This window comes from Bos indicus, chromosome X (genome assembly GCF_029378745.1).
Source record: "Bos indicus isolate NIAB-ARS_2022 breed Sahiwal x Tharparkar chromosome X, NIAB-ARS_B.indTharparkar_mat_pri_1.0, whole genome shotgun sequence".
Taxonomy (NCBI): Eukaryota; Metazoa; Chordata; class Mammalia; order Artiodactyla; family Bovidae; genus Bos; species Bos indicus.
The window spans coordinates 91,368,096-91,391,926 of NC_091789.1; the positions used below are offsets into that span (position 1 = coordinate 91,368,096).

Below are 23,831 nucleotides of genomic sequence, written 5' to 3' on the forward strand. Positions count from 1 at the left end.
TCAGTTGGGTCTCTTTCTTCCTTTTACTTGCATCCTTTTGGAGTGAATTTTGAAAATTTATCTTCACTCTATCAGGTATTAGCATTTATGTCCCACCTTTAGTGACAGAGAAAATCTTTATCACTTAAGTATGAACTTAAATATATAAATACCTGACAGCACAGGTCCACAGCCCCTTCTCTGCATTTCCAGAATTTTAAAGCTGTGAAAACTATAAGTTTTGTTTGTTTGTTTTTTATATAAGTTTGATACTAAATGATTTGAGGGAAGATGCAGGACTTACCCAGTGTGAGGCTTTTTGTAGTCTTTAGTCCCTTTTGTGAAAATACTCATATTTTGTTAGAGAACTATTAATGTATTGTATTTGATTATATGGTACTGCCCTGATCCCATTATTGGGTTATATAATATGCCAATATAATATGCCATGTATATACTGTATTACTTTCCTGAGATATGCACAGTTCTAAATTTCCTGATGTTTCTTACCCTAGAGTTTTCAGATAAATGATTGTGAATCTTTAGTAGATTTGAAGGTAACAGTACCAAGATCATGTGTATATGTTTTCTGTATTTTTCCTTCACAGTTAGGACAAAATATTAATGAATTATTTCCAGGTTCTTTGGGTAACAAAATGTAGCATAATAATTCTCCTTAAAGGTATTTTACTTTGAAAACATACCCAGTAATGACTATAAATGGTCCCTTTCCTCACGTAGAAAGAAATGACAATAACACATGACCAGGCCTTGCAGAATATAAGCTGGTATGTATTAAAGCTGAATGTTGGTGCCACACACAGTTTCATGTAAGAGAATTCTTCCTAAGTGAGTATGTTCACTTGAATTCTAAAGAGATACTTAGGTTAGAGCTCCCTCTGTTGACTGAAAAGTGACTTTAAATGATTTGGAAGATTTGGTTTACTTAACAGAATTGGGGACATGTTGACAATTGTTTTTATTAAACATAATTTTTCTTCTTTACTGCCACCATATTGTATCAAATATTTGTTTCTTTGTGACTACAATACACTTATGGTCAGTGCTATAGAAGAGAGTTTTATTTTACATCAGTAGATTTTGGATTTTAAAAAGAACTTAAATTTTTTTCGTTAAAAAGTGTGAAAATTGGGACCATTCCAAGTCCCTTAATGTGTTCCATTTTCTGCTTCTTAGCCCAAATATTGAACACTCAAACTGAGGCCTAAATTAATTTACCTGAAGGTACATGCTCATAGTTTTTATACCTATCATATATATAATGTTTGGCACTAAATTTATTAACCCCCTGAAGTTATATGTGAAACATATGTTCGTGCATGTGGGCAGTTTTTTTAAAAATAAGAGTCCAGCCTTCATAATTTTATAGTCTAGGAAAAGTTGAGAGCCACTACAGTGAATTACAAGCTTCTGTGATCTTATGACTAGGAATAAGTCTACATAAGAGCTCAGTAAACGATTTGCTACCCAATAAAATGGCCATATAATAAAGGGTATTCCTAGAACCAGCTACTGGTTTTTCTTCTGCTCATCTGAAAGAGGCTCTATTTTAGGGAGGAAGCTTGCTTTCATTTCTTTGCAGACTTTCTGAATTTCAGAAAAGGAAAAAGCTTTGAAGGTTAGGGACCTTATAAAATGATGTCCTGCTTTTGTGAGAGCAGCCTAGTTAGAATCCAGCTTCAGTTCTTGAGTGAAATGTATTTGTTCTACCAAACCACCTACTCAAGCTCAGCATAGAGAGCCATCCAGATAAATTGATGATAAAGAACCTACCCCAATGACCTTACAGTATCACTGAGGAGATAAAACATAACAGTTAGAGAAGAATACATGATATTGACCAAGTACCCCTTATGAAATGGGCCTTAAGTAGTTTGCCAACCCCTGGTTTTAGATGGGGTTGGGGGTGGGAGCAGAAGGAGATTTTAGAGGCTTTATTGCTGTGCATTGGTATGAAGACTATAGCAGCCAAATAGAAGGATTGAAGGTATGAAGGAAAAAGAAGAGAATTTAGAAATAAATCAGTCCAGGCATGATATGAATAAGGACTTGGGTGGAGTAGTTGTGGTGGAGATGGAGAAGATGGTCAGAGTCTAGTGACGACTCTGAAGGGAATATTAGCAAGCCCAGGGACAATAGATGAAGGAAAGTGGATAATAGGGATCAAGGAATTTGGATCTGGAAGCTGCAAAGTATGGTGGTGATATGGATAGAGTTTGGAAAGGGGCTTAGACTAGTTGGGGCTAACATTGATAATGACTGTTGGAACTTGAATCTGAGCTGTGGGTGAACTCTCTGGGGCAGGCACAGACTTTGAATCTGCAATGGTGAATCAGTCATTGGTAAAGGTATGCTAGGCCACCTGGGGAGCCAAGTGGCCCTCAGCTATAGTCTCTAATGGTCAGGATTGAGCAGTAAGGGGGAAGGATGGGTGAGATTAGAGGTAGTGAAAAGGAAATCTAAAATATTACACAATCTAATCTCCCTCCCCCCACCCATAGTAGTTTATTTATTTATCCATCTTTGTTCTGTAAGGAATTTGAAGTGGCTTCAAGAACTCATTATGGAGTATTGTGATTAGTTTAATATTGTGTTCAGTTTAGGATCCATTAAGTCCCTTTTTCTTCAACCGAAGCAAGTAATTGCTCCAATTTGTTGAGAGTGCTTTTTTTATGCACCAGGCACCATCAGGCTCTTTAACATTAGCTCATTTGCTTTTCAGAAGTGTCATTCTGCTTATTTCCTAACACTTTTTCCTTGATCACAACAGTGCATGACATACAGACATTGTTCAGTAAGTATATGACTGACTAATTATAATACATAAGCATTGAGAAAGCTTTAGAAAATGGAGGTAAAAAGAAAAAAAAATGTAATCACAAAACTCATAACAGTTGGGCTAACCTTTGTGTGTATATCCTTCTAGTCTTATTCTGTTGCCCTTAAATCAATTCTCATATAGAGACATGCTGATCTTAACAGATGCTAGAAGTTGCTTTTTATTTTGAGTGTTTTAAAATTACTAAATCCTGGATATGAGCTTGTTTGACCTTTTCTCCTAAAAGTGGAGGGTACTCTGTGACTGTGTACCAGAGCAGACATTGACCCAGTAAGTAGATGCTAACCATTCTCTGCTCTCCTTCCCGTGCCTCCAGGCCTGCTACGGCATCCTCAAGGTCCCAGAAGGCAGCTGGCTGTGTCGCTCCTGTGTCCTGGGCATTTATCCACAATGTCTGTTATGTCCAAAGAAAGGTGGAGCCATGAAGAGCACCAAAACAGGGACTAAATGGGCTCATGTCAGCTGTGCCCTATGGATTCCAGAGGTATGAATTCATCCAAGTCTGTGAGCCATTTGTTCTCCCACAACATTCAAACTGACTCAGGCTTTGTAGAGATGCTTCATGCCTGCCCATGATTCTGAGTTGATAATGGTTTGCCTTGACCTCCGTCACATCCTTCTTGGATGCATGTGAGCCCATGCTAATTAATTTATAGGTGGTACTACCAGTGGTATTGGATAAATTTGGATGAGAGAAGAGGGTATGAGCAGCAGATTTTTTAAAATGTAAAACCTACCTTAAATACCACCAGGGTTATTCCCTGGTGGCTCAGATGTTAAAGAATATGCCTGCAATGCAGAAGACCAGGGTTTGATTCCCTGGGTCAGAAAGATCCAGTGGAGAAAGAGAATGGCTACCCACTCCAGTATTCTTGCTTGGAGAATTTCATGAACATAGGAGCCTGGCAGGCTGTAGTCCATGGGGTCACCAAGAGTCAGACACAACTGAGCGACTGACACTTTCATGTTTCACTTTTGCCAGTGGTATTGGATAAATTTGGATGAGAGAAAAGGGGATAAGCAGCAGATATTTTTAAGGTAAAACCTACCTTAAAAGTAATCCCTGGTGGCTCAGATGGTAAAGTGTCTGCCTATAGTGCAGGAGACCTGGGTTCGATCCCTGGGTTGGGAAGATCCCCTGGAGAAGGAAATGGCAACCCACTTCAGAACTTTTGTCTGGAAAATTCCATGGACTGAGGAGCCCGGTGGGCTATAGTCCATGGGGTTGCAAAGAGTTGGACAGAACTAAGCGACTTCACTTTCACTTTTCACTTACCTTAAAAGTACCATATCTTGGATTTCCCTGGTGATCCAGTGATTAAAAGTCTGCCTGCCTTGGGTTCAATCAGAGGACATGAGTTCAATCCCTGGTCCAGGAAAAATCCACATGCACGGGCAACTAGGCCCGTGCACCACAACTACTGAACCCGCATCCTCTAGAGCCTACAAGCTGCAACTTCTGAACTGAAAATCCTAGGTACATACTACGGTATTCTTGTGGATATGTGTGCTGAGTCTGACTTTTTTCGACCCCATGGACTGTAGCCCACCAGCTCCTCTGTCCATGGGATTTCCCAGGCAAGAATACTGGAGAATACCCCATTTCCTACTCCAGGGGATCTTCCTGACCTAGAGACCAAACCTGCATTGGCAGGTGGATTCTTTACCACTGCACCACCTGGGAAGCCCTCTTATGGATACAGAAGTCAGTATTTTTTTTTAATTTGAGTAGTGGTTTTGTTTTTCTTACTAAGAACATCCAGCTAATAGACATGTGAAATGAACTCTGAGGTTTCTGGCCAGAGAATCATTAATTTCCAGTAGCAAATTCCCTAGCTAATAAAGCAGATTCTTTCAAAATATTAAGTCTGAAAAAAATGTTAAAAGTCTGGAATATGACTCAGAAAGAGTTTTTTTCAAAAGAAGCTTTCTCACCATTGACCTTCTCTTATGGTTTCTAGTACCTGATTTCTAGTACCTTTGGGCCTGTTCAAGATGTCCCTGATCTTTCTACTGTTGCTTTCTTGATGTGGGTGGAACTTGTACTCATTTGACTGTCCTTATTCAATGGTCCTTCACTTTTTTAAAGTTGTTTCTTAAGAACACATTATATATTTTTAAAGAGAAGGAAAAGAAAACACTTCTTACCAGAAGTTGCTTGACCCCTTATTTTCACTCACACACACACACACACAAATTTCCATCTTTTTTAAAAAAGCATTTCTTTCAGCACCCCCTCAAAGACTTGTTTCACTTTTAAGCTACTTTGAGTACGTCGTTAGGACTCTGCTTCTACTGCAGGAGGCACGGTTCAATCCCTGATCAGGAAACTAAGATCCTGTACACGTGGCATGGCCAAAAAAAATGAAAAATAAATAAAGCAAGCAAGCTACTTTGGCTGGGAGAATAGACTAAGCTGGTAATAGTTACATGATTTTAAAAACTGGTTTTAAAATGTTAACATCCTCATCTTTTCTACTTATGTGCTGCAGATTGCTACTACTTTCCAATAATATTATGTCACTGCCTCTGTTTTTCATCGTTCATTAGTTAAATGAAAAAAAACAAGGCATATGGCACCATCTCAAACATGTAAGAGGTGCTAGATTTTGTGAATCTTAATTCCTTTCCTCAGTAGCTTTCTTTGGTTCCTAAGTAAAATGTAGATATCTTTGATTCATTAAGGTAACCATGCTTAGTCTCTACTTCTGCCCTCTCCTCCTATATATGAATTGTTTATATTACTGGAAATGATTGAAGGCCTGAGCAGTGGCTAGAGACAGGTTTCATTTATTCTTAGTTCCATAATAACCTTAAGAGATATGGCTCACCTCATTGTTTTGATGTTCTGAGCTGCAAATAATACCACTCATGGTTTGTGAAAGGTACTTCTGCAATGCCTTGGTGCCTTCTGCCTTATGGTGGTGTTTTATTTGTAGGTCAGCATTGCTTGTCCTGAGAGAATGGAACCAATCACAAAGATCTCCCATATTCCGCCCAGTCGGTGGGCCTTAGTCTGCAGCCTGTGCAAGTTGAAGACAGGTGCTTGTATACAGGTAAGTCCAATGAGAAGTGGTTGAGTGGGTTAACACCAAATTAGCCAAACTCATCCTCCCAGTTAGAGCATCCTGCTAACTGAAAGGTTACTCAGGAAGCCACCTCCCACTCACTTCTGGAGCTCTGCTACTGTGCAGACCATTTCTGGAACCGTTTTTTGGATGTTGCCTCTGGACCCTTCAGCTTATTCTTCTCGGTAGCCATAGTGGTGGTTGATTTCCATCCTTTGCTGTCAGATCTGATGAATTAGGTGAGTTCTGAAGCTAGATGATCCTGGGTGGAAACAAGCCATAACTTCTAAACAACCAGGCCCGTGTTCTTATGTGGCTCACCCATGGAGGATGGACGACTTGGGTTCCAGGGCAGTTTGACAGATGATTCTTTTGTTGGACGAAGTGCATCTCACTTGATAGGAAAGATGCATCTAAATGGATAAATTCTGGTTTGATAGACTTGAAAGTCATTCTCAAAGGCACAGTTGTTGCATATGGTAGTGCAAATAGAGTTTTCTGAGACATTTGAGGCATAGAAATTTAGCTACTTGAAGTAGAAGTGTAGCTGGCGCACCCAAAAGCATCATTTGGGGGGGTGGGGTGGAGAATGGCCAGTCACACCCAGAAAAGGCAGAAATATTGATCCTTCATAATCTAGTTTTCCAGAATGTCATCTCACCTTTTATTCCAAATGTAATAAGGTGGCTTTCCTGGCAAGAAGAGAGGAAGGGCTGACCTTCCACTCCCCAGACCTCTTGATAGGAGCTACAGGCTGGTTGCAGTTAGGTTTGCATGTTTACTTTCTTCACAGAAAGGGGGCCATATGATGTCATAGCTTAGGGACAGTGTCTCTAGGTGTTTCATGAGGTTTCTTGCTATCTGATTCATCTTGTAGATTTTTAAACTCATTTTTACATTTGACAGGACTGCATACTTTGTCTTGCTTTTTTTTTTTTTTTTTTGTCTTGCTTTTTAAAAAAAATTTTTCCAGCTGATTTTATTTAACTATAGCACTTTAGCAAATATAAGGAGGAAATCGTTTAAGGAAAACTATTCCCATGGGGTCTACTGCATTAACACATTGCCTTTTTATGCTTTTCTAAGTTCCCTCCTGATTGCTCCCCAGATATGAGCTTCTTGAGGGCCAAGGTTATGCATCATTGTTTCCCTAGCACAAAGGAGAATGCCTGCCCAGTGTCAGCCCATTGAATAACTATAACTGTATTTAATTGTATCATAGATTAAATGTAATATGCATTCTTCCCAGTAAAAAAAAATATTCTCCATGTTTTCATAATTACCATATAGTCATTTTATAATAGCACATTGAATTTATATCCATTAATTTACTTACTGTCCTTACTGTTCTCCCTGCATTTTCCCCCATATTTGCTGCTTTAAAGGATGATTTTTTTTTACAGCAGTTAGTAATTTGGCAGCATGACTGTGATGAGAGAAAAAAACACACCATATTATCACATTCTTCCCTCTATTGTAGTTACTTACCTACAAGTCTTAGCTTCCCTAGGAGGCTACAAGCTTGGACTGTTTCATCCTTAGATCCTCCAAACCCCTGACATGGCAGATTGACAATAAATATGAGATCAATAGGTAGAAGATAGATGAATAGATGGATGGAAAAAACATTCTGGAGTGGGTTTTTCATTTGCACTGAAGTGGATTTTGTTTTTATTACTTAGAGTTTAGATTCTGCGTTTTGTAAAGGTCTTTCCAAATTAAGACTTAATTTTTTTTTTACTGAGTAAATTAGAGATTTAATGAAGTTCCAATGAAGTCTTAGTTTTTCTTAATCTTAACAGATCCAACACCTTTTTATAACAGATAATTTGTAATGCATCTGTACTACCTTTACTTTTGTAGTATCTCTGCTTAGTATACTATGAGTTTACTAAATGAAAGTAGTGGCTTAAAATATGGTTGTTAAAATACAGATATATAATAGCTAATTCTCAGCTTTCTTGTTGAGGTAATAAAAGAAAATACATTCATCATTTTACTTGTTTCAACATTCCCCATCCAGTTCCTCTGTTGCATGTAGTTTCATGAACCAGCATTAAGTTCTAAGCAAAGGATAATCTGGCTTCAAAATTCTGACTCTGGTGTTCCCAGCAAGTAGGGTTAAGCAATGAGAAGACTCGATAACACTTGTCACTCCAGTTGCTTTGTTCTGGTGGACTTCTCTGAATGGCCCAAACTAGAAATGTTTTGGGGTTTTTTGGGGGGACTGTCTCCATTTTCTACATAATGACCCTCCTTGGGAATTCAGCCATCATTATCTTGTCATGCCTTAATCCCAGACTCCACACCCCGTGTATTTCTTTCTGGCTAATCTCTCTTATTTGGACCTTTGCTATACCACCTCAACTGTCTCCCAAATGCTGATCAGCATCCAAAGCCACTGGAGAAATACCAGCTATGTAGGATGCATAGCTCAACTTTTCTTCTTCCTTGGTTTAGGAGCCACTGAATGTATACTTTCAGTAATGTCCTTTGATTATTAGGTAACTATCTGCCAGCCTCTCCATTACAGTTACCATGCATTCTTAGCTATGCCAACAACTGGCAGCAGTGGCTTGGGTAAGAGATTTCAGCAACTCTTTGGTGTAAACAATGTTGACTTTCTTCTTGCCTCGCTGTGGTCAGTATCAGGTGGAGAATTTCTTCTGTGAATTCCTGCCATGCTTCAATTATCATTGTGTTGATACATGGATCAGTGAAGTAGAGATGTATGCTGCTGTGGTGCAAGAGTACTGGAGTGGGGTGCCATCGCCTACTCCGAGGGCCCTTATAAGGTCTTTTATTTGAGGACTTTTCTGGCTGTCCAGTGGTTAAGACTCCAAGTTTCCAAGGCAAAGGGCATGGGTTTGGTCCCTTTTCGGGGGAACTAACATGCCACATGCCACACAGTGCTGCCAAGAGATTAAAAAAAAAATCTTTCGTTTTTGCTCAGCATTTAAAGGGGGAGCCTTGGCAGGTTTTGAGCAGATGAGAGACATAATTTGATTTATATTTTTAACAGATCACTATGGAATGATGTCTAAGATTTGCTTCAAAACATTCTGGAGAGCAGGGTACTACAGAGATTAAAAATGAAACAAGATAGGTCATACATTAATTATCGAAGCTGGATAATGAGTATATAATGAGTGTTCTCTATGCTGTTATGTAGATTTTTCCATAGTAAAATGTTACAAACAAAAATAGGCACTCTTGCTGCTTATTTGAAGTAGACTGTGAGGAGGGAAGGTTAGGAACAAGAAAAGCAATTGGGAAGCTTTTACAGTAATCCTTGAGAGATGGCTGGGGTGGCTTTGTCTGGAGTGGTAGCCCTGTGGAGGTGGTGAAAAGTGATTGGGTTCTGGATGAATGTTGAAAATAGAGCCAACAGGATTAGCTACGAATAGGATGCAAGGTGAGAGAGAAAGATAGGAGTTGGGGATGTTTCCAGATTTTGGCCCACACAGGGAGAAGGGTAAAGTTTCCATAAACTGAATGGAATAATCTCCAGTTAGAAGAGATGTGGAGGGAAAGATCAACATGAGTTCAGTTTTAGATATTCAAGTTTGAGATGTCTATCAGTTATCATAGTGGAAATAAACTGACGGTTGTCTGTGGGAGTTTGTGAGGAAGTTTTACTCTGAAGACATAAATATGGGAGTCATTGTCGTGTAGATATCTTTACCCTGAACTGGGTAAGATCACTGAGTGAGTGTGTGTAGACAGAGAGGAGAATAGTACCAAGCACTAGATCTTGAAGCATTCCAGCGTTAAGTAGTTGGGGGAATAGGGAGAGAAAGCAGAGAAGACTGAGAAGTCATCAGGGAGACAGGAGGAAACCAAGAGAGTGTAATAGCCTAGAAACCAAGGAAAGAAAGCATTTCAAGGAGAAGGGAATGATCAGTGATGTAAAAATACTGCTGAAGTAAGATGAGGACTACAAATTGATCCCTGAATTTAGCAATGTGATTATTAGTTATCTGGATGAGCAATTTAGGTGGAGTGGTGATGGCAAAAGCTACACTGCCAAAGGTCAGGGCAAAGAAATAGAGTAGGAAGTTTGGAAAAGTAGGGAAAAGAAGTTCACTCTTTAAGATGGAAGAAATAACAAGTATGTACAGTCAGCCCTCTGTTTCCACAGGTTCCACATCCACAGGTTCAACCAATGGCAAATTGAAAATATTCAGAAAAAATTCCAGGGAGTTCCAAAAAGGAAATTTGAATTTGCCTTGCGCAGACAACTATTACATAGCATTTGCATTGTATTAGCTTTTATAATGATTTAAAGTATGGGAGGATATGAATAGGTTACATGTAAATACTTCGCCATTTTATCAGTATATAAGGGATTAAGCATCCATGGATTTTGGTACCCACAGGAAGTCTAGAACCAGTTCCCTGTGTATTACTGTAGCTCAGTCGATAAAGAATCTGCCTGCAGTGCAGGAGACCCAGGTTCGATCCCTGGGTCGGGAAGATCCCCTGGAGAAGGAAATGGCAACCCACTCCAGTATCCTTACCTGGAAAATCTCATGGACAGAGGAGCCTGGTGGGCTGCAGTCCATGGGGTCACAAAGAGTCGGACACAACTGAGCGACTAACACTTAACACTGTATGTTTGCTTGTTAACATATAGAACATAACAGTGTGCATGCAAAGAGAGTGACCCAGTGGAGAGGAAAAACTGTTGGATAGAGGTTTTTCAGTAGGTGAGAGAGGGGCGGCTTCAGGTAAGAACACAGATTGTTCTTCCTGGGTAACAGACTCAAAGGCAGAGTATGTAGGCACAGTATTAAGTAGGTGTGCTGCTGGGAATCTGCATAGTGCTCTTTTGATTGTTGTAATTTCCTCAGTGAGGCAGGAAACAGAATCATCAGCTGAGAGTAAGGTTGTGGGTGAAGTCTCCAGTCTAGAGAGAGAAGAGGTGTGAAATAGTGTTTTGGTTTGGGAAAGTGCAGTTTAACTGCCAGGCTGCATTAAAAATCTTCCCCCCAGGTGAGGGAGAGTGAACTGCAGGTGACCTTGTAAAGTGTGGTTGTGTTTTTCTCCACCTATGTTCTGCTTATACCAATATACTGTATTTGTTTACTATTGATTCCCATACAGGAAACAAGATTCTAAATTACTTACCAGTTTGGAATTAACTTAATGGTGGCTTAAAAGGGAAAAGGGGTTTTGGTCTCTTTTGCCACAGTAAAACTAGATGTCAGCTAGGAAAACAAAGCACACTCTACACTAGTATAAGCCGAATATGGGTGGGGGTCAAGTTTTATTAACATCATTGTTTTTCAGAGGTTTATTTAAGGGTATTTGTGATTAGTCACACATTTCGAGTACTTTGCTTTATAAAATCTTCATGGAGATTTCTTAATTCTTCCTACCTTCCAGCAGTGGGGAATACCCACATCTCTCCCCTTCTTTGGATTTGGAAACATTCATTTGGCAAGAATAGAATCTTACACTGGTGGTTTTGGGGTCTAGACTAGCCACTATCTACAGCCTCCATATCTGGGAGCTAGAACCTTTCTTCTGAGGATGAAAGTTTCTGGTAATCCTGGAACTGATTCTAAAGACTGGGTTAGAAACAGATGCCCCAGACAGCTCCGAATTTTGCCTAGACCATGGACATACAGTCTATCTGCCACCTTTCCAGAATTCCTTTAGGGTCCTTATGTATCTTATCTTCAAGCCCCATTAAGCCTAAATCTAGATGTTTTAGGCCTTCCTTGAGGAAAAAAAAAAAAGAAAGAACAGTTGTTAAAAATATGACATTTGAAGCCAGATTTCTGGGGTCCAAATCCTGGTTCCATCTCTTGTTTGTTATGTAGTCTTGAGGAAGTTACCTACCAGATCTGTTCCTCAGTTTCCACATCTATAAATGGAGATGATAAAATAGTACCTACTTAAGGAGGTGGTGAAGAACTTAACACAGTGCCTAACAGATACTGAACACTCAGTAAATATTTGTGATACTAGTAGTTGTACTTGTTACTGTTCATATTAATATTATTTCCTGGCATCAGTCTGACTTTGTTGATGTCCTGGCATTCATCCGCCAGCACCAAGTGTCTAGAATCATTAGACACTTGGTGCTGGTATAGGTGCCCCTTTTGACAGTAGAGGAATGTGGGCATGTCTGGAGTTACATACATGTATATTGAAGTCAGAATAAATTGATGGGCAGCCAGGAGTTTACTGTTAGGCTAACAGTAAATAGCTTTTGACTATGAGGGAAGTGAACTTTTTTAAAACAAGTGAAAATCTTTGACAAGTGGGGAAATGCAAGTATGTCTACTCAGTGACTGTTAAAGATGGTACTAGTAGAAAAGGAAATTAAATACTAAGATTAAAGGGCACCAAAAAAAAAAAAGAGAGAAAGCACCTTAATATTTTTTTCATATATTCCAAATTTTATTTGTGAATACAGATTGTTCCTGTTCTAAGATATTTCTGGTTCTTGCCTTCCGGCATGTATAGTCTATTAAGGGAGACCAGATACAAACATGAGAAAAGTTAAATAACACTCAAGTGACATCACCCATCAGACCTTGCAGACCCTTAGGGATGAGAGATCAGAAAGACTGGTGGCCACTGTTGGTGCTAGAATTTAAGTACATAACAGCTAAATAAGTTTTGTAGGCTGACTTTGAACCATTTATAACATGGTGTCAGTGACCAGACTTTGAGAAAATTGCTCTGATATCACCCATTTGTCTGTTCACAGATTACTAGGTATTAAGGGCAACCAAATGGACACTGCCCTGCAGCAGGATAAAAACTGCTGAGGACAAATGCACCAGGCCCATGGTGTTCAGCACAGATGTTATCTGCTTTTGAGGAGTACACACTGTTTTCTTTTAGGGCGGGTAATAAAATATTTCTTTAAAGAGGCAAGAAACAATTTAATTCCTAAATCAGTCTCTGGTGTTCTTTTTCAAAGATTTTTATTCTAACCACCCTATCTGATTCAATTCTCATCCCACAAGAAACTCCAACTCCCCTTACAAATGTGAACATGTAAGGATAGCATTTTCCCTCTAATGGAAGTATTTCAAAAACTCATTTCTCTTCTATAATTTCTGAAAAATAAGTAGAAAATTATTTCTTCTCAACCCCTTTAAAAGTAAACCACAGTGAGATATTACTTCATACTCATTAGGGTGGTAATAATCAAAAAAGCAGACAATAACAATTATTGGCAAGAAGGTGGAGAAATTAGAACACTTATGTGTTGCTGGTGGGAATGTAAAATGCATAACTACTGTGGAAAACAGTTTGGCAATTCTTCAAAAAGTTAGACATAGAGTTACTATGAAAGTGAAAGTGAAATCGCTCAGTCGTGTCCGACTCTTTGCGACCCCATGAACTGTAGCCTATCAGGCTCCTCCATCCATGGGATTTTCCAGGCAAGAGTGCTGGAGTGGATTGCCATTTCTTTCTTCAGGGGATCTTCCCAACCCAGGAATCAAACCCGGGTCTCCCACGTTGCAGGCAGACGCTTTACCGTCTGAGGCACCAGGGAAGCTAGAGTTACTATATGTCTTGGTAATTCCACTTCTAAGTATATATCTACAAGTTAGAGGTCCCCAAGACCACCCTCAAATTCAATAATTCATTAGAAGGACTCACAGAACTCAAAAGACAATTACACTCACAGTCATAGTTTATTACAGTGAAAGAATACAGATTAAAATCAGCAAAAGGAAGAGGTGCATAGGGCAGGGTCCAGAAGAGACCAGGCACAGAGCTTCCAGTTTCCTCTTTAAGTGGAATCTTGTGGATAGTGCTTATTTTTCTCAGCATTGATGTATGATAATACACACAGAGTATTGCCAACCAGCAAAACCACTCAAGCCTTGGGGTTCAGAGATTTTATTAGGAGTTGGTCACGTAGACATGACTGACCACCTGCATAGCTGGACTTAGTCTCTAGGCTCTCCAGTCCCTCCAAAGGTCAGGCTGATACCACATGACTCAGAGCTTCCACCATAAATCACATTGTTAGCAGAGACTAGCTGACATGGCCCAAGGCCTTCAGGTAAATAAAGACACTCTTATCAGACAGGACATTCTGAAGGTTAAGAGGTTACCTCTCAGGAGCTAGAGGCAAAGGGCCAAAGTTTTCTTTGGCAAAGTTAATCCTTTATTGCATGTTACCAAAGAGAAATGAAAACATATGTCCACACAAAAACTGGTACACAAATCTTCATAGCAGCATTATTTCATAATAGCTAAAAAGTAAAAATAGTCTAAATGTCCATCAACTGAAGAATGGATAAACAAATGCGGTATATCCAATATAATGGAATATTATTTGGCCATATTTTTAAAAGGATGAAATTCTAATACATACTGCAACATGGACGAACCTTGAAAACATGCTAAGAAAGAAACCAGATATAAACTGCCACCTATGATTCCACTTACATGAAATGCCCAGACTAGGCATTTCTATAGAGACACAAAGTAGATTAGTGGTTGCTCAGGGCTGGGATTGGGAACAGGGAGTGGCAAATAGAAATGAGATTTCTTTTGGGGGTCATGAAAATGTACTGGAATTACATAGTGGTGATGGTTGTACAACTCTGTAAATACACTAAAAACATTGAAATGTATACTTAAAATTGATGAGTTTTGTGGTGTGTAAATTATATCTCAGTAAAGCTGTTCTTTTTAAATGAGCATTAAAACACCACCACTCCTGTCACCTTAAGTGATTACAGTAGAAATGAGATATTTACAAAAGCATTTTGTTTAATAGAATGTGCCAAATATATATTTTTGGAAAAAAGTAAAAAGTTATTTGATTGGTTAGCATTTCTCCTTTATCACCAAGATATGTATGTGGACTTCCAGCTTTGAGTATGACCTTAGAATGACCTTTTTTGAAACTAGATGGGTTTTATGGCAGTTTCCTAGGGACATTTCATTTTTCATCTAAGTACCTAATTCTTGTTCATATTATTGTCTTTTATTTTGAGTAATTTATATTTATGTCTCTATATTTTATAAATTTGATCTAAGAGAGATGATCTGTTTTTAGCTTCCCATCAGTTTTATGTCACACACTCATCTCCTTGAAAAGAAAACATTCCTTTTGCTTTCTCTTCCCATATTTTTGTCTATTAAACAGCAGAAGAGCACTATGCCCAACATTTTTAACCTTTTCCTATGGAATGCCTTTTGCTACTTGTTTTTTAAACGACCAGTTAGTTTCTTAGTCAAGGGATAACAGAAGGTATCCAGATAAAAGTATAGTTTGGGCTTTTCATCATCCTTGTTTTCTTGAGGCTTTTCAAATCATAGAATTTTTAAGGATACAAATTTCAATGTAATGGAACAAACTCTTCCAGTTAAGCTAAGTTGGGGTGGGCTGTCTTAGGAATGCAGTAGGTGGCTAGAGTACCACTTAACTGAAAAGTAGGAGTTGAGGGTAGGGGCCAGTTTAGGTATAAAATCAGGTACTTTACAGGAAGTACAAGTAATAATGGGCTTCCCTGGTTGCTCAGACAATAAAGAATCCACCTGCAATTCAGGAGACACGGGTTCAATCCCTGAGTCGGGAAGATCCCCTGGAGAAGGAAATGGCAACACACTCCAATATTCTTGCCTGGAGAATTCCATGGACAGAGGACCCTGGTGGGCTACAGTCCATGGGGTCGCAAAGATTCAGACACAACTAAGCAACTAACACTTTAACTACTTTCACAAGTAATAACACGTGTGAGGTTGGATAAGATAATCTTTGAATTGTTGTTCATCCTTGGAATTCTTTATCCTGTGAAATTAGATTAAGTGGAATCTGCTCCCATTAAAGCTTTTGTGGTTGCCAGTATTCTTTTTTTTAATTGGAGGATAATTGCTTTACTATGTTGTGGTTTCTACTATACAACAACACATCAACCATAAGTGTGTGTGTGTGTGCACACACATATATATATCCCCTCACTCTTGAGCCTTCCTCGCAGCCCCCCATCCTACCCTTCTAGGTCATCACAGAGTGCTGGGCTGGGCTCCCTGTGTTATATAGCAGCTTTTCGTTAGCTATCTGTTTTACACATGGTAGTGTATATATGTCAGTGCTACTGTCTCGATTCCTCGCACCTTCTCCTTCCCTTGCTGTGCCCACAAGACAGTCCTCTACGTCTGTGTCCTTCCCTGCAGATAGATTCATCAGTACCATTTTTCTATATTCCATATATATGCATTAACACACGATAGTTGTTTTTCTCTTTCTGACTGACTTCACTCTGTATAACAGGCTATAGGTATATCCACCTCATTTCAACTGACTCAAATTTGTTCATTTTTTATGGCAGATATTCCACTGTATATATGTACCACAACTTCTTTATCCATTCATCTGTTGATGGTCATCTAGGTTGCTTCCATGTCCTAGCTATTATAAATAGTGCTTCAATGAATATTGGGGGTACATGTGTCTTGAATTACAGTTTTTCAGAGTACATGCCCAGTAATGGGATTACTGAGCTATATGTTACTGAATTATATGGTAGCTTTATTCCTAGTTTTTAAAGAAATCTCCACACTGTTCTCCTTACTGGTTTTATCAATTTACATTCTCATCAGCAGTGCAAGAGAGTTCCCTTTTCTCTGCATCCTCTCCAGCATTTATAGTTTGTAAATTTTTTTGATGATGGCCATTCTAACCAGCATGAGGTGATAACTCACTATTATTTTGGTTTGCATTTCTCTAATAATGAGCAATGTTGAATATCTTTTCTTGTGTTGCCAGTATTCTCTCAAGTGTTGAATTTCTCAGTCTTTAAGGAGGCCTGCCAGGTTTTGCATTTTTTTAGTCTTTATTTGTATCCAAGGTCCTTCTCTATGTTTTGTTATCAAAAACCCAACATATAGATAATTGAGCAGTCTGCCCTCCAGATGCGTGTTTCCAAAAGATGTGAGACTTGGCTTTAATCATGGGAATTCCCACTATATCTTTTGAAACAAATCCTCCATTGCTTTCCTTCTTTTATTTGCAAAAAAAATATAAATACATGTGCATGTTAAATCCTTGGAAGGAAAATCGTAACATAGCCATAACAAATGGTAATTGAAACTAACTGAAGCACAAGAGTCTAGCAGTCATGGGCTAGGTTCTCTTTGCCTCCCTGTGAATCCTCAGTGCATATCCCATAGTGATACCTAAGAAATGTGTTACATCTATGAATGGAAGAATATTGTAAACTTAATTCCAGATTGTCTGTAACCATACTGTCCAGTAGAACTTTCTATGATGTGATGGAAATTTGTGCTGTCCAGTATGGTTGAAATGTGGCTAGTGTGACTAAGGAATTGAATTTTTAATTGTATGTAATTTTAATTTTATTTTATATGTAATTTAAGATAGCCAGTTGGCTACCTTAGCTACCATGTTGGACAGCACAGTTCTATAAGACCAATTTCAAGAAGTTAGGTTACTTAAATATTGGAGTTCCTGTGACGTTTTTAGAACCAGTAGCTGTTCTGGCAGTAATATTGATTCTGGTTTTCTTTCATTTGTTCAGAAGCATTTCTTGAGCACTTGCTAGTTCAATAGTTGATGACAATGCAAAGATGAATGACACAGCTTCTGTCTTTAAGAACCATGGCCAGGAATTTTACATTTGTTATGCTCTAAGTATAGTTTAAAAGGACCATTATAGAAGCATATGATGAGGTGATATTGGGGTCACAGAAAAGATACAGCATGACTCTTTATAGGGGCCAAAGAACAATTCTCAGAAAAACTTAACGCTTGTGCTAAAATTTAAAGAAGAGTTTGAAAAAAAAATATTTTTTTGCCTCTGTTTTTACTGTTTTGTAAAAGAGCAGATTTCCGGGCTTACTTGTAAGGTGTCTGTCATAGTCAGTTTAAGACCAACTTTCTCCCTGTCTTTCCTTTGCTTCCTATGAGCTCTCAGTTTAGGCCCAGGTATATAGAGCTTCCTCTTCCCCACACAGCCCTGCTGCCTTAACACATCTTTTCTCCCCACAGTGCTCAATAAAAAGTTGCATCACTGCCTTCCATGTCACCTGTGCCTTTGAGCACAGCCTAGAAATGAAGACCATCCTAGATAAGGGGGATGAAGTAAAGTTCAAGTCATACTGCCTCAAACACAGCCAAAGCAGGCAAAAGCTCAGGGAGTCCGAGTACCCCCTACACAGGGCTTCAGAGCAGAGCCAGGCCAAGAGTGAGAAGACCAGTCTACGGGCACAGAAGCTTCGGGAGCTGGAGGAGGAGTTCTATTCCATGGTCAATGTGGAAGATGTGGCCACAGAGCTGGGGCTGCCCATGCTAATTGTGGACTTCATCTATAACTACTGGAAGCTGAAGCGCAAGAGTAACTTCAATAAGCCATTATTTCCTCCAAAAGAGGAAGAAGAAAATGTCCTGGTACAGCCAAGAGAAGAGAGTATTCACACTCGCATGAGAATGTTTATGCACCTACGGCAAGACCTAGAGAGGGTAAGGTGACCAACTATGACCTAGTGTATACATCTTGGTCTGCATAGGAATGGAGGCCACACTTCCAGATTAAAAAAAAAATAATAACCCATTTATATTTGTAGTATAGGCTTCTATGCCCTTGTTTATCTTCTGATTTCATTGTGGCCCCAAATGTTGGGCTTAGTTGAAATTCTGCTAGACACATCAGAGAATAGAAGAGTCTGTCCTCACTTAGATGCTTTATGAACCTTAAATATGAAATAAATATTTCATTTGGTTTACTTTTTTTCCACTGTTAAACCTAAATTGGCTCAGCTATATTTTACTGACACACTTATGAGACTGCAGGCTGAAGAAAGAATGAATTTTGCTTAGGAAAGTGCCAGATTAGAGTTTCTTAAACTTGGTACTATTGACATTTGGGACTGGATGGTTCTTTATTGTGGGGGACACTATAAAATGTTTAGCAGCATCCCCAGCCTCTACCCACTAGATGCTAGTAGCAAACCCCCAACATGCCCAGTTGTGATAACCAAAAATGTTCCCAAATTACCAGATGCCCTCTAGGGGTGAAAAATTACTCCTGGTTGAGAGCCTCTGTGCCAGATAATTCAGTGTAACTCATGAGATACACACACACACACACACACACACACACACTCACTCACACTAAATTAGGTACTGCAGGGATTTAAAGATAAGTTAGGTCCTGTGTTTACCCTAGAGAATCTTATAATCAAGTGTAATGGTAGCTTGTTTTTTTCTGTGCTACCAGAATTTGGAGAGGAACTAATAGATTTTTTGTTGTTCAGTCACTCAGTCATGTCCGACTCTTTGCGACTGCAGCATGCCAGGCTTCCCAGTCCTTCACCATCTCCCAGAGTTTGCTCAAACTCATGTCCTTTCAGTCAGTGATACCATCCAAACATCTTGTCCTCTGCTATCCCCTTCTCCTCCTGCCTTCAGTCTTTCCCAGCATCAGGGTCTTTTCCAGGAGTCGGTTCTTCACATCAGGTGGCCAGAGTATTGCAGGTTCAGCTTCAGTCCTTCCAGTGAATATGCAGGGTTGATTTTACTCACTTTTTAAAATTTAACTCACACATATATATAGCACTTACTATGTGGTACCACTCTTCTAAGCATTTTGTAAATATTAACTCATAATCCTGACATGCATAAGAAGAAGGTACAGTTATCCCTATTTTCAGATGAATAAACTGGGACACAGAAAGTTTGAGTAACTTGTCCAGATGGGAGAGCATGAGAGAGTGAGGATTTCACCCTTGTGGCTATGGAAACTTGACTGAGCTGGAAGTGTGAGCAAAAAAAGCTACTTCCAGTCTTCCCAGCAGACTTTTATCCTACTGGTCCAGCACTCATTAGAATACTGGATCCAGCATTGCCACCATTTACTCAGGGATCTAAAGGGAAAGCTAAACTGTTAAGTCATCATTCAGTTTTCTAGCCTGACTGCACAGATAAATATCAAGCCCATGATGCCAAAGGAAGAGTAGACTTGAGAAGGTAGCTTTGGAGCTTTTGCTTGTGCTGCTGATTGATATGGGAACCATGATCCCACCATTGACCGTGCCATGTGAATACCTATGTAGCGGCTCTCTTTATGCAGCTTTTAGATTCTGTCTTCTCTCCTCAGCCCCCCATGCCATGTGACGTAAAATTAAGTTGTCTTAATTTTAGCCAAACAATGTTCAGTTGTCAGGTTTGTGTAACATGACAAAACTCTCTTATTTGTTGGGGGTTGGGCTTACAGGTCCGAAACCTGTGCTACATGATAAGCAGACGAGAAAAAATGAAACTATCATACAACAAATTACAAGAACAGATCTTTGGTTTGCAAGTCAAGCTTGCTAATGAGGAAGTTGCTGCAGGTAAGCTGTATAAATCTTATATCAATTGTTTCACTTAAAAATCTTTTAAATTCATTTGTTCTAGTCCAACCATGATGTAACATGGCCCATTTCACTGTTGACTCATGAGGCAAGAAATCCCAGGGTAGGGTTGGTGGAGTTGCAGGTCTAGGACAGATAACTTATGTCCCAGACAGATATTAGAGGCTGTTAGTTGGAGCCATGAAATGATTCTAAAATCATTGGATTCATTTAGAAATCAGTAGGATACGATCTGATCCTAGTTTCCGGAAAACATTTAATTCCAGGGTTACTCATCCTAACAGTCTGTTATATTAATAACAAATCCTTAGCCAGAATTTAGTAGGAGATCTGGGTTCTTATCTTTTCACTTATTCACTGACGTTTGTTGAGCACCTCCTATGAACTAAGAGCTGAGCTAGAAGACAGAGCAGTGAACAAGACAGAATTCCTTCCTTCAGAGAACTCTGCCCACTTGGTGAGAGAAACAAGTGAACATAATTACAGTACTCTAAGCATAGGAGCTTGGCTGGAATGATGACAGTCATATTCAGAGATATTTGTAACCTCCCTTTGCCTCATTTAATACAGAGGTCAGTGGCAGAGCCTGGGCAACTAGGGGTCACTGGGCAATGTGTGCAGAATCCAGCTTCTGCCAAGGGCCAGCTATAGAGCAAGAGAGACACCCAGAAATAAGGTGTGAGGTAGGTGTCAAAGTCTTATGGAAAGTTGTGAGGATCACAGGCCACGGCAGAATGGTGTAGGAGGAAACAGCAGGGCTGCTCAGCCATAAGAGTACCATGATAGACAAGACAAGGAGAACCAGAGGACAGCAGGAAGAGCTTCCATGGTGCCAAGGAAATTGGCCCCTAGACCATGTGACTTCTAATTAGTGGGACCCAGCCCCATAACTGCTTGTGGCAGCAACAGATGGCAGGCTCTGGTAGAAGTGGGGGCTGAGTGTTCAGTTTAGACCTTTAGGGAACAGATGTCCATTGAGGCACCTAATAGTTGTCTTTTCTGTATGTCATCTTTGTGAGGCTACAGTGAGATGGTAATGGGCAAAGGTCAAGTCCTTATACAAAAATAAATTGTTTGATACTAGTGCCCTTTTGATTTCAGAACACTCAGAATAATAGAGAGGAATACTTGTCATAAATATGATTATAGGGTTGATATAACCAGGTAATTGATTGCCAGTACTCCCAAGGCCAAGCCCATAGCAGCAGAAATATCATGATTGGCAGAAACATCATGATTCTTTTCTGGGGGGCTTGCCACTACAAAACCTGCCCCACACCTCCATGATGGTCATTCATAGTGAAGAAATTATTTTAAGTTAAGGACATAAAATATATGGGAACCACCAAAACCTGTACTACATTCTTATGAGTTTGTATTTGACTTGCTTTAGGAAGACTGGAGGGTGTGATCTGAAATGTCTATGTTCAGAGTAAAAGAAAGGGAAAGTGTTGGTGGCTCAGTCATGTCTGACTCTTTGCAACCCAATGGACTGTATGGAGCCTGCCAGGCTCCTCTGTCCATGGGATTTCCCAGGCAATAATACCAGAGTGCCATTCCCTTCTCAAGGGGATCTTCCTGACCCAGGGATCGAACCTGGGTCTACCACATTGCAGGCAGATTCTTTATCACCTGCGCCGCCAGGGAAGCCCGAACATTCAGGCAAGTTCTGAATGCTATGCGGTACCCACTCATGCACATGTACAGACACACAAATAGGAAGACCCTATTCTAAACCACTGCTAGTGACATTCTTTTCAGAAATAGAAGGAGCAGAAAGGATGTATGAGGCATCACACTAGTCTTTGTGATTATTTTTACAGACTAGGAGAACAGAGGTGAAGAGGTTGGGAGTCACACAGCAAAAAGTGGCAGTGCTAAGTTTTCCACCTGTAGCAATCCCCACCCTAACCTCTAGTTCAGCTAACTTCAGCTGCTATATGCACATATCAAACACAGGTATTTGTTCAGTATTTGGAAGAGTGGTCACGTGAACTCTGCTGTAAGAATGTATGCCTTTATTTGTTTATTTTTTTATTGAAATATAGTTGCTTTACAAAATTATATTAGTTTCAGGTGTACAGCATAGTAATTCAGTATTTTTACAGATTGTACTCCATTAAAAGTTACTAAAAGATAATGGCTATAATTCCCTGTGCTATACAATATATCCTTGTTGTTTATTTTATACGTACTAGTTTGTATCTCTCAATCCCATACCCTAATTTTTCCCTCCCCCTTTCCCTCTCTCCTTTGCTAACCACTGGTTTATTTTCTATATCTGTGAGTCTGTTTGTTTTGCATATATAATCATTTGTATTATTTTTTAGATTCCACATATAAGTGATGTCATAAAGTATTTGTCTTTTGCTGCTAACGTATTTCACTTAGCATATTCTCTGGGTTAATCCATGTTGCTGCACATGGTAGAATTTCATTCTTTTTATGGTTGAGTAATATTCCATTGTGTGTATATATATATGTGTATGTATATGTGTGTGTGTATATATATATATAACCTCTTCTTCATCCATTCTTCTGTTCATGGGCTTTTCAGTTGCTTCCATATGTTGGCTATTGTAAATAGTGCTGCTGTGAAAATTAGGATGCACATACCTTTTCAAAATAGTGTTTTTGTTTTTTTCCAGGTATATACCCAGGAGTGGAATTGCTGGGTCCTATAGTAGTTATAATTTTAGCTTTTTGAGGAACCTCCCTACTGTTTTCCATAGTGGCTGCAGCAATTTACACACCCACCAACAGTGTACAAGTGTTCCTTTTTTTCCACATCCTCTCCAACATTTATTATTTGCAAACTTTTTGATGATAGGCATTTTGACAGGTGTGAGGTGAAATCTCATTCAGGCTGTGATTTGCATTTCTCTAATAGTTATCAATGTTGAGCATCTTTTCATGTACCTGTTGGCCATCTATATGTCTTCCAAAAAATGTTCAGGTCTTCTCCCCATTTTTTAATTGGGTTGCTTGTTTTTATAATATCAAGTTGTATGAACTGTTTTATGTATTTTGGATATTAACTCATCATTGGTTGTACCATTTACAAAAATTTTCTCCCATTCTGTAGGTTGTCTTTTCATTTTGTCAGTGGTTTCCTTTGCATGCAAAAGCCTTTAGGTTTAATTGGGTCCCATTTGTTTATTTTTGCTTTTATTTCTTTGGTCTTATGAGACAGATCCCCCAAAAAAACTATTGCTGTGATTTATGTCAAAAGTGTTCTGTTTTCTTCTAGGAATTTTATGGTTTCAGATATAACATTTTAGGTCTTCAATCCATTTTGAGTTTATTTTCATAAATGGTGTGAGGAAGTGTTCTAATCTCACTGTTTTACATGAAGCTGTCCAGTTTTCCCAGCACCACTTGTTAAAGAGACTGTCTTTTCTCCATTGTATATTCTTGCCTCCTTTGTTGTAGGCAAGTGTAACTGACCACAGGTGTGTGGGTTTATTTCTGAGCTCTTTAGTCTGTTCCGTTAATCTATGTGTCTGTTTTTGCACCAGTACCATGCTGTTTTGATTACTGTAGCTTTATAGTATAGTCTGAAG

At 39.2% G+C, this 23,831-nt stretch overlaps 1 protein-coding gene across 5 annotated transcripts in view; it reads left to right on the forward strand.

The window, feature by feature from the left end:
- Positions 1 to 23,831, forward strand: part of JADE3 (jade family PHD finger 3) — a 139,415-nt gene that overhangs the window by 111,829 nt on the left and 3,755 nt on the right. For all 5 annotated transcript variants that reach the window (XM_070784009.1, XM_070784011.1, XM_070784008.1 and 2 more), the window contains 4 exons: positions 3,156 to 3,323; positions 5,779 to 5,895; positions 17,906 to 18,376; positions 20,130 to 20,247. In XM_070784009.1, coding sequence (XP_070640110.1) covers positions 3,156 to 3,323; positions 5,779 to 5,895; positions 17,906 to 18,376; positions 20,130 to 20,247 — 874 coding nt within the window. The remainder of the gene's footprint in view (positions 1 to 3,155; positions 3,324 to 5,778; positions 5,896 to 17,905; positions 18,377 to 20,129; positions 20,248 to 23,831) is intronic.